The sequence below is a fragment of the Mustela nigripes genome, chromosome 3 (assembly GCF_022355385.1).
Source record: "Mustela nigripes isolate SB6536 chromosome 3, MUSNIG.SB6536, whole genome shotgun sequence".
In the NCBI taxonomy this organism is placed as follows: Eukaryota; Metazoa; Chordata; class Mammalia; order Carnivora; family Mustelidae; genus Mustela; species Mustela nigripes.
The window spans coordinates 107,100,945-107,118,160 of record NC_081559.1 but is presented as its reverse complement, the minus strand read 5'-3'; the positions used below and the strand labels follow the sequence as shown (position 1 = coordinate 107,118,160).

Sequence of the window (17,216 nt, the reverse complement as noted above, 5' to 3'; positions counted from 1 at the left end):
GTAAATCACGGTATATTCATACGACATACTATTTTGCCACCACTAATAGCAATTTTTATGATAAGCATGAAAATTGCTTTTAAAATAACATCACATGAAATGAACAGAATACAAATTGCAGGTACAAATCAGATAAAATATACCTATCTATAAATATGTAGGTATAGAACAGAGACCACTTTGCTAAATAGCAGCTCTAACTGGCTTGTGGAATTACGGGGATTTTTATTCACGTAATTGATTTTTTCTCCATTTAAAATTTATTTAAAATGAAAAATTAAACTTTTATAATGGAAATTTAAATTAAATAGTTTTCCAAGTATTGTTTGAAAGTTTTCATGACAACAATATTGTGAATTAGTAGCTGCTATAAGTGTGGATTATTGAGAGAAATAAATAATAGCAATTAATTCAAGTAGGGATAGAAGAAGCTGGATATGAAACCCAATGACTACTAGTTTTCAAGTGGTTCCCACAACTGAATAAGATTTGTTCCCTCCATTGCAGTCATTTATGTGTCTACCCCAACAAAGTAGGCAAAGGTGACAAGTCATTATGGTAACCAGTCAAAAGAAAGTGTCATGTGTGAGCATGTATGTATCAGTGTGTGTGTGTGTGTGTGTGTGTGTGTGTGTGTGTGAACATGTATTTATTTTTTCCTTTTAAATAAACTTTCTTGTACAAACTGCTTGGCTTGCAAACAAAGCAAATTTCTACTCTACAAGCATGTACATTATGCCTTTATAGACTAAATTAACTTCAGTGAAGAACAAATGTTGTTAGCTCTGAAAACATAGTATGGGCTTCTTGTGTCTTAGGAAGAGACTGAAATGTATCAAGTGTGTGTGCAGGGCAAGTACCTTTACCTGGTCTTGAAAATTAAACAAATTTACAGCTTAAAAATGAATGCATTATAAAAAGCAGCTTCTCAAGTTTATCAATAACGATTTAGAAAGAAGAAAATATCTAATTCTGATTATTATTATCTCTAAGTAAACATTTTAAAAGTTTTCCTAATAAAAATAGGCTTAAAAAATAGAAGCTAAAACTGTAATACCTATATTTGGGGTGGTGAATATGCTAAATTAACACTGTCTAAGAGAAATAGAATGTGAGGCACATAGGTAATTTCAAATTTTCTGTAGCAGGATATCTGGGTGGCTCAGTTGGTTAAGGGTCTGCCTGTAGCATATGTTATGATCCCAAGGTCCTAGGGTAGAGCCCTGAGTCAGGCTTCCTGCTCTGTGGGGAGTCTGCTTCTCCCCTCTCCCTCTGTCCCCCCTCCACCCCAGCCCCTATCCTTCTCTCTTTTGCTCTGTTCTTTCTTTCTCAAATAAACAAGTAAAATCTTTAAAAATAAATAAATATATAAATAAAATTTTCTGTAACTTTATTAAAAAGAAAGAAGTAAAATGAAAGAGATTAACTTAATTTTAATTTGAATATTGGACATTTATATTATTTAATATTATTATATAAACAAATATTATTTAAACATGTAGTCAATACTAAAATTATTGAGGTGTGTTTTCTATTTACTCTTTCCAGCATATCTTCTCATTCTCTGCCTCAGGTGGCTAAAAGTCAAATGGTATGGGCACCTGGGTGGCTCAGTTGGTTAAGCAACTACCTTTGGCTCAGGTCACGGTCCCGGAGTCCCGGGATCGAGTCCTGCATCAGGCTCCCAGCTCCATGGGGAGTCTGCTTCTTTCTCTGACCTTCTCACTTCTCATGCTCTCTCTCACTGTCTCTCTCTCAAATAAATAAATAAAATCTTAAAAAAAAAAAGTTAAATGGTATTAAGGATCTTTTACTTATATGTGAAGTTCACTAGGTTTAGAGAGGAATAGCCTCCCTTCAAAAGATGCTTCTACTCTCCAGTGTTAAATAAGGAGGCATTCTCACTCTAATCAGATGCTACAAGTTGTCTTGGTATAATAATCATTCCAACACAAGAATAAGTAATTATTTTTTAAGTACAAACTATCTGTAGTATGCTAGTTTCCTTGCTGGGAATTCAAATTAGTCCTGTCTCCTCCTATTAAAAAAAAAAAAAAAAAGAAAGAAAGAAAGAAAGAAAAAGAAAAGAAAAGAATGAAAGAAAAAAGAAATAAAAAAGCGCCATTCACTTATTCAACACTTGTTGATCACCATTTTTCTGATGTACTGTTACTTTAGCTAAAATTCAGAAATTCAGTGATTAGAGCAGGACACACAAAATGTTCATAAAGCATATCATAGCAGATGAACATGGCTTTGGCATCAAAAAAGCCAGGATAGAGACTTCCTAACTATGTATCTTGGATGACTGGCTTTAATAGCATTACACTCATGTTTCTCAACTTCAAAATGAAACCACAAATACTTGTCCTTTCATAGGGTGAGATCAAAGATGGAAATAAATTAATATGAAAATCAGTTGACAGAGTATCTGGCATATACTAAATGCTCAGTATATTACTATTTTCATTACAGACTATGTTGATAAGAAGGAAAAAAAAGTTACACGAGATAATATTCTTTTTGAAAAAGAAAACTGGAAAATCTACATTGACACAGCATTTATAGTTGACTTTGATGGGAATGCAGGTAATTTTTTCTTTATTTCTACTTTTTTGTGTTTCCCAAATTTCCTATAATCTGTAAACATGAATTCTCTTGTGAAAAGTGGGAATTACATATCATTTTTATTACACTTATTGGTCCATATGCTGTTAATTTAATTATATTGGTGTGGGGATGATTCTTGTGCTTTCCCAGAGCAGTATCAGCTCTAATTATCTCACACATTTATAAAACATGGGGACCCACTATTTCTTAAAAAGGGTAAGAGGTTGTAGGGATATCAATCACAAAGCACTGAAATTGAAAACATGCCCTGGTTATAAACACTTGATTTTATGAGTAAAAACAAAAACAAAACAACAACAACAACAAAAAAGACAAAACAAAACAAAAAAACCAAGATGCTTACATTGTCTTAATGGTTTTTGCCAGTAATGACACTGTTAAACGTTAAAAGTCTGGTAACATTCATGTGCTTTCTAGTTTCCTGGAGGAATCGAGGACTACTGATTCAATATGGGGTATTGTATTTGCCCATGAATATAGAATGATGAACATTCACCAAAACCTCAGCCTATAAAACTAAATATCTTCTGGGGCTGCCCGACCTTCCATTCACTTTGAGAAACTAGCACTGAATGCTCCATCCTCAGGGTCTGATTCTCAGCTGTGTTCTTGCAGCACTCTACAAAATCATACTGTGCTTAGAAGCTTCCACAATGCATCATCCAAAACTGAGGTAAATGGTGGATTTTAGGGCATGCCCTCAGCCCCAAATCTACTCAGACTCCACATTTCTATCAGATACGTCAACTGTGGCTTGTACAGACTAAATGTGTCCATTTAGCCATATTCTTGACCTCAGGGTACCTTTCTTAAAGTTCTAGTCAATCATCAAATTTTTAAATTATTTTTAAATTATCCTTATTATTTTTAAAAGAGAAGACTTTTATTTAGCTACTGGACTGTATTGATGCAATAAAGACAAATGACAAATATGAATGTCCTTCAAAGGGCTTGTTTTCCTTGGCAGAAGCAAGGTAAATTTTGGAACTTATTGTTAGGGAGGAAATTGATGTAATAATCGACCACCTTGGGTGAGAATGGATAACCCATGGGCTGACTTAGGAATAGAAAGATGAGCCAAACTAGGATATTAGAGAAAATGGTGGAAAGAAATGGCAAAGAAATAAAACTATTTCAAAGGAGTGGAGGGAGTTGCATGAGAAAACCTTTAGGTAAAATATAGGAATAAGTTTTAGGAGAATTGTGGCATAGCAAATCCTCATCGGAGGGGTACATTGTTTGGGTGATTCAAATGCAGGTCTGCCTATGGCACACATCAAGCTTTTTTGAGTACGAAAAATACTTTTCTATGTAGTAAATTACATGGACCTATAAAAGAGAGTAAGTGTAGTTTCATTATTTTCTATTGAGGAAATAGATAATGACAAAATGAAATAAATTAATACTTCCCTATTCACAAGAGCCTGTACCTGTATTTAGAGTTTGTGCTCATACACCTGTGAGGCATGCTATGATCACCCAAGTCCACACGCAGGTGATGTTAAACCATGAACACGCACGTGCTTCCCTTTGTCTTCCTTACCCTCTCTTCCAGAAGTCCTGTGCCTTTTGGTTTTTAACCCACAATTTAAAAGGAAGAAAAGAGATTAGAGATTGTGTCAGTTACCCGTTTCTGAGTTTCAGCGCCAAAGCCCTTCTTCTCCCTGTTTTGACGCTGAGAATGGACCCTGAAAACATTTTCCGCCCAAATGCTAGGATTTGCCAGTAGAGGGCACGACAGAGCCACTGCAAGGACATACCATTTGGCCGCCTTCTCTATTGGGTTCCTGTCCTCCATCATTGATGGTCATTGGGGAACCCACTAATTCTTCATGCTTGAGCTCCAGCTGCGCCCTCAGCTAGCACCTTCTCCACTGGTAGCAGCTCCCACAGGCAGCTTAGACCTATGCTGGCTGGCAAGCTTTGTTGCTGTTGGCAGACTGCATGGTCCCAACCACCCACTTGGACCGGGTGTGAATCTCAGCCTGAGAGGAAGGCAGGGGGAGCTTTCCTTGTATCTAGTTCCTTCACTGTCTATTTTCTGGCAGCCTAGAGAAAGTACCTGATTTTTTCTAAGTGCTCATTCTAGACCATTAAGTCCTCTTTTACCCATGTTAGCAGTTACTACCCTCTACTTGCCAATATATTTTTAAAACATATATATAATAATTTTTTTCCTTTTCAAACAACCTGATCCTGGACAGAGATGTCTTCTAAATCTTGTGGCACAAAGTGAAGAGCTTCTAAGAAACACGTCCACCTGTCCCACAAGGGACTCAACATCAGGTCCCTGCTCATTGAGGCCCTGATGATTCAACCAGGAGAATTTATATAAGATTATTAGGAATTTATAAAGACACAGAAAAGGTTTGATTTTATTCATGATTTGTAATTTAAAATGTTTTCTGGAGCTCTTAACTTACTGTCCGTAGATGGACTTCAGGGGTCTCTAGTGATCCAAAAATGTTATACAAAAATAAATGTTTTCATAATTTTCATTCTATTCTTCAAGGGGTATGTGGCTCCTAAGATATTTATAATCACTGACCTAAAATATTTAGAGTTGTTCTTGCAGAAGGCCATTTACACAACAGGATAGACATAGTCATAGGACTATGGTCTTCATGGGAAACATACAATGAGAAATGGTGAGCAAAATGGGACAATAAAAATAATTATAACACTATCATTAGCTATTAATGATTCAGTGCCTATAATATCCCAGGAGTCACCAATCTATAAAGCAGGTGTTTTTTAGTTCTACCTTGAAGATGATGATACTGAAACATGAAGAGGTCAGGTAATTTGGTCCATCTTCTGCAGCTATTATGTCATGATGGTGGGAATTAATCTTACTGCCTTCAAAGATTATACTCTTCTTCAACATATAGTGCCTTCATTATGTACATTTTAACGTGATAAGTGGCACAGAAAGTTATGTTTATTTTGTTTCCCAGAAATACTATGTCCTCATTTTGAGTTTCCATGCCCCTGCTCAAATTACCTTGGAATTGTCCTATTACAGTGGAATTGTCCAAAGAGATGTCTTTCTTCAAAACCTACATCAAGTTCCTGGACATTCATGAAGTATTTCCTGAACCTCCTAGCCTGTGATTTCTCTTCCTTAATTCTTGTAATGTATTTTGCACCCTGCCAGTAGTTTTCAGTGGCTGGGGAAATGGTGTTCAGGAGCACAGTTGGGAGGGCAGGGCTGTAGTCAAAGTCAGAAAGCAAGAAGCTATAAAACCAAATGGAATCATTGAGAGAATCAATGAGAGTAATCAAGACACCAAAATTAATAAAAAGTATATGTCAAACTATTAAGGCAAGAGAGAATAGGTGAGGAGAGGTGGCCATCAAAATGGTGACCAGGAGAATAGAAAGCACATGGTAAGGAGATAGGCAAAGTATGTCTATTGGCTCTTAACTTTGAGTTCTGAAATTGTGATGCAATGCCAAGGTTGTGGATGCTGGGGCAAAAAGAGGCTTAAAGTTTCCCATCCATTGAAGGTAAGGATCATTTGCTATGAGCACAGTAGATACTCTATAAGTTATGTATTGAGATGATGATGATGAATCAAGTGCTAAGTTATGTCATGTAATAGAAGTGTGAGTGTCACAACAAAGAAAGCATAATGGAGCTGAGTGATGAAAAGTGCTGTGAGACAAAGGTGGGATCTGGAATGGCCACACAAGGCTAGCAGGCACAGCACATCTGACACTACATGATTCCCAAACCCATGGTGGATTCTACCTATGGGTCATAGCAGCTTCTTCTATGCAAGCTGGACCTGGAGCCATGACTCTCCATAGCACTGTGCTCCAGAGAGCCACAGACAATCCACTGAGGTTGACATAGGCAGGGTAGAAATGCAGTGGGTTCATACTGGTATACTCTAGGGAGGTTCCATCTTTAAGGTTTTGAAACTTCCTATAAAACCACAGCCCCAAAGATCCTAAGGGGCTCCCTGAACCTAGTGTTGTCTGCCTGACTGCCAGTTCTCTCTGGGCCTCCGCATAAGGCAGCAACTCAAGAGTCCGTGATTGGCACAACCTGGGGGCTTCAGTACTCTGCTCCACTTCAAGAAGTCATTGAACATGTTGAGTCTCATCCTGATTCGAACGTTAACCTACTTGCAAGTTTAGAGAAGGATGGATGGTTTGGGACTAGGTCAAGGAAGAGCCAAGGGAGAAAAGCAGCTCAGTGCAGAAGCAACATGGAATGAAAAGGCTTAGACGTGCGTATGCATATGGTGAATTCCAGAAACATGGAACTATCTAGGCCTGGCTAGAAAAGAAGCGATGACAAGAAAGGAGGGGGGAAATAAACTTCTAGATATTGGAGGAGCTGATCATGAAGGACTCAAAACCCAAGAAGTTTCCATCACAAAATACAAGAGTCACTGGTTGCAAAAGGCTGAAGGAGACAAAGAATCCCAATGAAGACTCTCTGCCACATCCTTAATTGCAGAAGGTAGAGCCTGGCAGCGAGATGCTGGCAACTGGACACGCTGAGAGCTGTGAAGCCAGTGAGGAGCTCCAGCCAAGATCACAGCCACATGATTGTAAGGCAGTTAGGCTCTTCCCAGGCATTGCCTCTGCTTCTCTCTCTCATTCTGGGGATGAAGGCAAGGATTCTGCCCCAACGCTCATACATTGCAAGGGATGTCCCAGGGAAATTTATTTGGCGATGAGCAAACTACATGGGACCATTTCTGAAACATCTCATTGGCTCTTCAAATCCGAGGTAAGCAGTGCTATCACAAAGCTGCCCAGGCTTGTATTTTTTTTTCCCCCACTTTGGTGTGAAAGTCATTCAAGGCCCTAGGAAAAAATAGATGTATAATAAAAATGAATAAAAGCTGATGGTGTAGTGTTTTCCAAAAGAAGAGGAAGAAGACTGTGAATGACACAGCTGCTGACTATATATCATTGGCTTTCCTGGGTCCTGGGCATAAAGCATCTTTCAGTATAAAGTGTGGATAATAATGTCTGCCCCTGTCTGCCTCTCACAGAGGTTTCAGACACAAAGGAGTGAATACAACCACACATCCATCTGCCACTTCCCTTTACTATCCTCTGATATTAGCATCGTGATTTGTGGCATCATGATTATCTATAAGACAACGCTCTGAAACAAGGTATCTTCAAATGAGGGGACTATCATTGCTGGTATTATTGGGGGAAACATGAGCTATAAAAAACACACTCAGGTTATTAGCTGGAAGTTTTGCAGAAGAAAAGAACCTGAGTTGATTTCAAGTATCATTTAGACCTTTTCTTTTTCTTTTTCTTTTTTTCTTTTTATACCAAGGTATAACTAACATACCATGTTATGTTAGTTTCAGGTGTATGATCTAATGATTCTATAATTCTAGACATTTCTCAGTGCTCATCAATTTAAATGTATTATTGATCCCCTTTAGGTTTCATCCATCTCCCCATCACCTCCCCTCTGGCAAACACCAGTTTGTCCTCTGTATTTAAGAATCTGTTTTGGGGGGATTTGGGTGGTTCGGCCAGTTAAGCATCTGCCTTTGGCTTGGGTCCTGATCCCAGAGTCCTAGGACCAAAGCCCAGAATCAGGCTCCCTGTGCAGTGGGGAGTCTGCTTCCCCCTTCACCCTCTGCCTGCTGCTCTGTCTGCTTGTACACTCTTCTCTCCTTCTCTGTTAAATAAATAAATAAAATCTTTTTTTTTTTTAAAGACGTTTTTGTTTGTGTGCCTCTTTTTTTCTTTGTTTTGTTTCTTAGATTCTACATGACTGAAATCATATGATACTCGTTTTTCTCTGACTGACTTACTTGACTTACCCTCTATGTCTATCCAAGTTGTTGCAAATTAAACCCACTATTTTAAAAGAAATTTGAATATTCAAATGAGGGGAAAATATGAGGTGGCATTGGCAGGAGAAGCAGGTACTTCTACACACAGTGTGTGTGTAGGGAAACTGGTACAGACTATAAACAATTGAGTCAAAAGTCTGTAATTATTCATCCCATAATCTTCACTCCTGGTTATCTATTCTGAATTTTAGAAAATTACCTTTTCATTATGTTTACAATCTCCACATTATTTTTGGTAGTAAAAATTCAAGACACTCAAAATTTGAACACAGTAGAATCTTTAAAGATTTTTTAAAATGTATTAGAAAGACAGAGCAGGGGGCAGGAGCAGAGGGAAATGGACAAGCAGAGTCTGCACTGAGTGTGGAACCCAATGAGGGACTTGACCTTGAGATCATGACTGAGCCAAAATCAAGTGTCTGACACATAAACACCTGAGCCACCCAGGAGCCTGTAACCACTGTAGAATCTTAAAGGCACTCTGATAAATTGAATTAATGCTTAAATTATATTTTATATAAAAAGATTAAAAAATTTTAATAAAAATTTTAAAGATGAAGCACCTGGGGTCTTCAGTCAGCTGCCTTCAGTGCAGGTCATGATCCTGTGGTCCTGAGGTAGAGCCCTGCACCAGGCTCCTTGCTCAGAGGGGAGCCTGCTTCTCCCTCTGCTTCCCCACGTGACCCCTGTTCATGTTCACTCTCTCTCTCTCTCTCTCTCCTCTCTCAAGTAAATAAACAAAATCTATAAAAAAATTAGCAATGTAAAACATTTTAAGAGAAAATATTAGCTATAAGGAGCAAGATAAAAGGTTGTCAATAAAATATGGTCCATGTTATATAAAATATAAAAAAACATGAAAAATGAGAACAGATGAGAACAATGTTTTGTTCTCTGGCTGGTTTTGTGTTTTATTTTGTATATTCCAAATATTCATCAAAAATATATAGAAAACATACAACTTTAACATTTTTTTAAAGATATTATTTATTTATTTGACAGAGAGAGATCACAAGTAGATGGAGAGAGAGGCAGGCAGAGAGAGAGAGAGAGGGAAGCAGGCCCCCTGCTGAGCAGAGAGCCCGATGCAGGACTCGATCCCAGGACCCTGAGATCATGACCTGAGCCGAAGGCAGCGGCTTAATCCACTGAGCCACCCAGGTGCCCCACAACTTTAACATTTTTAAAGACATTTCCTTTAATAGCTTCAAGTAATGATTTTACTAGATGAGCTACAAAATTGGCCATCTTAGAAAAACAAGTCATAGCATTGATTTAAGGTAGAATGATTTTCAGAGAGGATGACCATTCCACTGTTAGTTCATTTTTTTTTTAACTTTACATTACATTATTCCTCATACAATCTTGAAACTAACTTTAATGTATCCACCAAAAGAAAGGAAGCAAATTTTCTGGAAGCTAATAATTTAGATTTTTTTTCCAGGTTATGAGGAGCATACAATAGAGAAGCAGGTGGTGTGACTGTCAGAATGGTCAAATGATGGTAGATGACAGTAGGAATGTGGAGAGAGAAGACATGCTATGTTAGTTGCTTTTTCAAGTGATTCCTTCCATCAAGGAAAAGTATCATTTATCACAGAGCATACTCACAGAGACGAAACATAATCCTGGGGACAAACTGAAGAGATTATAGGCTTCACTAGACACCAGGGACTTTTCTCTGACGATTTTTCATGAACTTCTGGGTCACAGACAGGTAGGGCAAAGGTTGCTTTGCCACTGTGTGTGTGTGCATGCATGTGTTGTGTGCATATACAATGTGAGTGTGTGTGTGATTTCATGTGCATATTATATTATATTTATCTTATATTTATCTCTGAGTGTATTTTCTTGGCTTTGGAGCTACAAGAAATAAACAACCACACTGCACAGAGTATTGTGGCAGCAGATGCAAACAAGAGACAATAAACCTCACAGAAGCCTGCTTCTCTTACCTATCTGTATGCCTATTACATCAAGTCTACTGGGCAACACCTTTTTTACATACTTTATTTCAATGGAGCCCATCATTTGATAAAATCTGGACTGGAGACAGTCATTCAATTTCCTCAAATGAATTAGGTAAATAAGTTTGTGATAGATGCACTCAAAATCCACTCCATGGTTCATACGGTTTGGAAATAAACGAAACTTCAGACTCAGGAAAGTAGAACGTAAGCTGTCGCCGATCTACTTTTTAATTTGCTGGGGTCATAGAATACAAACCTATGCGTTTAGAAATGCAACGGCTCTCTCAGCCATTCTGTTACTGCAGGTGTTGGTCTGAGAAGACCAAGAGGCTTCCCAATCAGCTGAGTGGAAACACATTCCGGGATTGCATGAAGAGATTTCAGCCATGAGGCTGGGAGTATCATTCTGTGTTTAGTATTTTGGCTACCACCCATTCAATTCCTTAATTTCAATTATTTGGAGAAAAAGGCACAAAAGTGAATTGATATAGTCTATTAGCTCAAAAGCCAAGTCTATATCCATAGTCCTGCTATTAGCCATTTTCCCCCTCTTCTGTTGGAGAAAAAGTAAAGGAACAAGACCATTTCTACTATGTTCTTCCTTTAAATGAAAAAAAAAAAATCATTTTAAGACCTACAGTGAAGTAAGTTAGACCTCAGCTAACAACCAATCACATTATTCTCCTTGCCTCTGGATGAGAGGATGCAACCCTCAGAAAGCAGAGCTGAAAGAAAGCAGCATTTCTTGTGAAGTGGAAGAAATGAAATTAATCATTTTTAGGAAACTAGCAGGCAATATATTTCTTATGTTATGTATATAATAATCCACATTACAGGTACTGTACACACACTTCAATGGGCCATTTACTTTCTGATTGTTTATTATATGGTGCTGTATTAGCATAGGATGAAAGATTTAAGGAAGAATAGAGAGGTATTTTTTATGTCTACTTTAAGCTGTTAGTTTTACTGCATTTCAGGATGTGGAGGATCGTCTTGTAGGCAAATCGAGCCATAAAGACTAAATTGAATTATCCCCATGGAACAGCTGTTAAATCTCCAGGGAGTGGGCAGGTCCCACAGAAGGGAATGACAAATTGCAATAGGGATGCTCCCTGAGTGCCAGTGGCTAGAGAGGTTTGTACTGGATGAGGCCAACGCGAGCGCTTCCTTGAGCCTTGAATCACATTTTGTAATGTATGGGTGTTATCGTACCCTTGCTACCTGATTTGTTGATTCCTCAACTCTTCCTGCTCAACTCTGAACTTTCCAAGACTCCATAACTATGAGAGTATGTGAACACTGGCAAAGGACAAAAACACCATCCCTTTCAAAAACCCTTACTTAGCACAGCAGTGACTTAGTAACTTGGAGCAATGCTGATTTTGTAGCTGATATTATGTCTTTGGGGGAACACTTTAAGCCTGAGTAGGAGAATAAAACAGTTTTTACTTGTAATTAACAGGGAAAACTCTCCCTTCCCTCACAGAATTCCTAAAGGAAAAAGACTAGGTATATAAAGGTGTGTGTGCACGTGTGTGTGTGTGTGTGTGTGTAGTGATATGAATTCTCACTTAAGCAAGGTGATGGAAGCAATTTGGAATAAAAATACATTTCACTTTTTTTTTTCTTTTAAGTTTTGAAGGTTAAAAGTAATGGTTGTCTACCTGCAAAGTAAAACAGTGTTCTTGGGATTATTTTTCCCCAAGTACATTAGTGCTAAATGGATCTTTGTGCTTCATATTAACAATACCACCAATTAAACTCTGAGGAATGAAGTATGCTAGCAATGTTTCAGGCAACTTGGTAAGTGCTAGAGTAGTATAAAATCAACAAAATACTTATTAAAGTTTTGGTTAATCATTCTCTCAGAAAAAAGAGATGATGAAAAGCTTCCAATATTCAGAAGTTCATTTTTTCTCCATGTTCTCTTTTTTTGTTGTTGTTGTTCTGTGCAACCAGCACATTTTTAAATATATGTCATCATTAGGGCACCTGGGTGGCTCAGTGGGTTAAGCCACTGCCTTCGGCTCAGATCATGATCTCAGGTTCCTGGAATCAAATCCTGCATCGGGCTCTCTGCTCTGCAGGGTGCCTGCTTCCCCCTCTCTCTCTGCCTGCCTCTCTGCCTACCTGTGATCTTTATCAAATAAATAAATAAAATATTTAAAAAAATAAATTAAAATAAATATGTGTCATCATTAAAGTTATTTATAACACATAATATGTATGGATATTTCCTTTTTGAATATAGCCCTGAGGATTTTAGTTATTTACATGGAAGGCTCAGGCTAGCAGACTTTCGAACCTGTTTATAAATAGTGGATGTAAACAATATCATGAGCTCCTTGTGTTTCAACACACTCTGTCAACACATTGCACAATGGCAAATGGTATCCTGCCTTTCATATGAGTTGACATTCATGTCATTACTCTAAACTAAACTCCCAGTAGTGTGGTATCTTATTGCCAACAGGCAGACTGAACTCAATGACACTAGTATATTATGAAATATTCATTAGTAATATTGGAGAAGGGATGGGCATGAGTGTATTTTACATGGCTCAAGTCTCCTGAATGAGGCTGAAGAAGAATATCACCACCAATCTAGTGATTAGGTCACCTGGGAGATGGACAACCTAAGTACACATTGATAAGATAATTGTCAAGACCCCTGAGCATGAGCCAGGGATGGGTAAGTAATATCACTGGATCTCCTAGAACCAGAGTCAGAGGACTAACCCTCTCTTAGCACCATCCTTACTCTTCAGAACTACAGGAGAAATTTGGTGCTAACCTTTTAAAATAATTGCAACCTTTAACCGCACATATGATTCCCCTCAAGCAAGTCTATCTCACACCCTGGAATCCAATGGCCACTTTAAAAAATGCTTTACCTATATAAAATTCAATTGCCCAAATGAAATAAAGTATTCATTATAAGGTCTGCTTATCAGGGGGGAAAGTATACATCAAGGTCATTTAAGTCCCACAGGTTTTCTACAGTCTGCTGGCCGGATTACAAAGAGAATCAGATTTTGCCTGTCAAATGATGCGGTGGCCAACTTTTGTCATGGCTTTTGGAAGAGTGTCAGTTAAAAGGAGTTTCACTTCTGGGAAGATGGAGTAGTGTAATTTTCTCTATTATCCCCACTAAGCACAACTAAAAACTTCTAGACATTACGTATAAAATAAACCTAAGAAGACTGAATGGTGGAGAAAAGAAAGTATGCTGAAGGATCTTGACAACCAATGAACAACAGTAAAGAATTCCCCAGATTTTCTTTTTGTCTCATGCATCTTAGAGTTGTTGCTGAGAAGTCAGCAGCCTGATGAGACCAAATGGAGCAGGTAAAAAGTAAATCCCAATCAGAAGCCTGCTCTCTATGATCAAAGGCCCAGGAGAAGGAAAGCTTAGTAAGACAGAATACCTTTAGACAATAACTGTTCTCTGCCAGCCAAACACTATACAAAGAACTCTGACCCTGTTTCCATTCATCCATGCTATAGCAATGTTTTGAAACCCCTGACCAAGACTGGGTCAGAAAAGAATGAGTAGGGAGCAAGAACTTTAAGCTTTGTCACAGTGTAGCAAGCTTCTCCCTGTAGTAACAGTTGAAACCACATGTTTGGTACAGCTTGGACTGTGTACCCCCACTCAGCAGTTGTGAGCAACCCCACCCACTTCCTGCAGGGATGGTGTTGGAGATGTTTTAGAGCCAAGTCATGACTTTCATCACAGTCCAGCGGTAACAACGACATGCCCACACACATACACACTGTGATGGCAATGGAGGTCACGTGGAGAATAGTAATGAGGTTCTCATACACATCCCAGCCAGTTGGAGGTATCACTGACGAGCTGATGGGGAGCTGGAGCTCTCATTCTTCTCCACCGTACCCTTAGGTGTCAATGGAGTCTGAGTGGAACACCTGGATACTATCCCCACCCACCTAGGAGAAATAAGGTAAAATCCCCTCTCCGCTATTGGAATAGTGTCAGAGAAAGGCAGCTAATAGAGAATAGCTATTATGATTGATCATAGCATACTCCCTAAAGTGTTCAGGTTAAAATAAAAATCTTCTTGTTATATAGCAAGAAACAGAAAGACCTCAAATTGAATTTAAAAAGGTAATCAACAGATGCCAACACTGAGATGACAAAAATATTGTTAGAATTATGTGACAAATAGTTTTAAGCAGCAATTATAATAAAAATCCTTCATGGAACAATCACACATGTGAGACAAATAAGAACATAGAAAGATCCAGCACAAAAATGGAAAGTCTTAGCAAGGAAATAGAAAAGGTAAAGAAGAACGAGATGAAAGTTTTGGAACTTAAGAATACAATAAAATAATAAAAATAATTAACAGATATGCACAATAACCAAATGAAGAGAGTAAGGAAAGAATGAGTGAACTTGAGGATCTTACAATAGAAATTACTCAATTCGAACAAAAGACAAAAGAAACCAAGACGAAAACATGAACAAAGGGTCAGGGACTTGTGGGATTATGACGAAAGATGTAGCATTCATCATTGTGGAATTCAGAAAAGAGAAGAGAAAGAGAGGACTAAAAATTACTCAAATAAATGGCAGAGTTTGGAAAAAGACAACAGCCCATACATTTAAGAAACTGAATGAAATCCAAACAGGATAAACATAAAGATATCATATCATTCAGCACATAATAGTCAAACTTCTGAAAACAAAAGACAAAGGAAAGATCTTGAAAGCACTGAGAGAGAAATGACAGCTTATCTATGGGGAAAATATTTTAATAATAGTTAATTTGCCCCCCAAAAAATTGAAGCCAGAGGAAAGTGACCTAATATTTTTCAAGAACTGAAAGAAACAACAATCAAACCAGAGTCTTCTATACAGGGAACATATCCTTCAAGAATGGAATAGCTACCAAGACATTATAGATTGAAGCACAGCTAAGAACTTGTCACCAGCACACACCTTGAAACATGGCAAAAGGAAGACAGCCATCCTGTGTATATACTAAAACACAGAGACATGAAATATATGAAGTGAAACAGAACTGGAAGGAGAAATGAACAAGTCCACAATAATAACTGGAAATATCAACACCATTGTTGAGTACCTACTATGTACAAGGCACTCTGCTAGGTATTGGGTATGCAGTGGTGAAAAAGAAAAAAAGCCAGCTCTGGCTCTCAGTCTATTGGGGAAGATAAATGTTAATGAATTAGAAAAGGATATAACTTGCCAGCATGATAAATGCTACAAAGTAAATCTCAAAAACACAGAAAGTTTAACTCCTCTTATTCAAAATTCCACATTTTAATATAAATAATAAGGAGGTAAACACGCAATTCACAAGCTATAGAATCTGTGGCTCTACTCGCATTTCCCAGAGATAATAAAGGACTGAGGCTAATACAAGGTAAGCTGCAACACTCCCCACAGCTGGCACACAACTGATAGCCAGGAAAATGGAATTCTCTAGGTGCCTCTAATGTATTGTTCCTCCTGATAACGCAGTTCACACCGGCTCAGTTCCTGCCTTTTCTCTTGCTCTCCACTTTCACCTGGGAGACTGATAGGACCTCAAAGAATATAATATAAACACATTATAAAGAAGTTCAGGAGATGGGATGGGAAAAAGACTTACTCCAACCTATTAGAAACCACCATGCTGAGAAAGGTGTTGACTTACCACAGTGTAGATCTGATGCTTTCGTCTTTTAGCCAGGTCAATTATATTTATTCCATTGTAGTAAAGGTTTTCAATACATCCATGGAAGTTTTTCTTTAAAAAGGTCCCAGGTTTGCCTGGTACTGGAATTCCTCCAAAACTAAGCTTTATGAAGAGGGGGAAAAAAAAATCAGCTCTTAGTTATAAGCCCTGAAGGAGTAGGAAAGAAAAGTAAGCGAGTGAATTTTAGTAGTTTCAATTGTATGTGTGAGCCAAGTGGCTCAAATAATTATAGATGCCATTTGATTGCACATTTAAAAGGATACTGATTAGCCCACATAAAAATAACTATAATTGCTTGCTTTTTAAGGGCTTATTTTACAAAACTATTTCACTTCCTTTCTGAACCTTCTTAATACTAAATAAAACAATAATTTATAGGAGGGAGAAATAAAAAAATCAACAACTTTATATTTTTCTCTTGTGCAAACATCTGAGAGAGTATAGCCAAATGAAAGCCAAGGGACAAACATAACATACCTCTGTTCACCTACAGAGAGACCTAGTTTAAAAGTCTGTGTTATACCAAATAATCCTATGTACATGATTATTTCCAAATTATTTTCTGTAAAGATGGAAGATAGGGAATAATCCAAATGTTCCATACAATTTCCTTAAAGGAAATAATCAAGAATTAATATGATGGAAACTTACTTAGTTGTCAATAATGGTGCTTATATATGTGATAAAACAGCAAATGAACATAATGTTGATTGAGAAATCAAGTTATGATGTCAACAACAAAAAAATTATTTATACACTATAGACTTGGAGGAAATGCACTGAACTGCTAATCGTGGCTGCTTTGGGAAGAACATGAGATACTCATTTTGGTTTTTTGTTTTGTTTTGTTTTGTTTTGTCTTACTACCATTCTTTCCAGTAAAATACTACAAATTGTTTTTGTAATATTAATACTACTTAAAAGAACAAACCTGATTGGTTGTGAATATTCTTACCATTATACAAGAGAAACAGGATGGTTTCTATAATCATGTTTATCACAACAGGATTCAATGTGTAAGCCAGGTTTTCTTCAGT

The 17,216-nt window shown here is 37.6% G+C and overlaps 1 protein-coding gene across 1 annotated transcript in view; it reads right to left on the bottom strand.

The window, feature by feature from the left end:
• The window catches only part of CNTNAP5 (contactin associated protein family member 5), an 831,640-nt gene that overhangs the window by 411,027 nt on the left and 403,397 nt on the right, over positions 1-17,216 (bottom strand). The window contains exon 7 of the mRNA XM_059394484.1: positions 16,138-16,281. Within this exon, the coding sequence (XP_059250467.1) occupies positions 16,138-16,281 (144 nt within the window). The remainder of the gene's footprint in view (positions 1-16,137; positions 16,282-17,216) is intronic.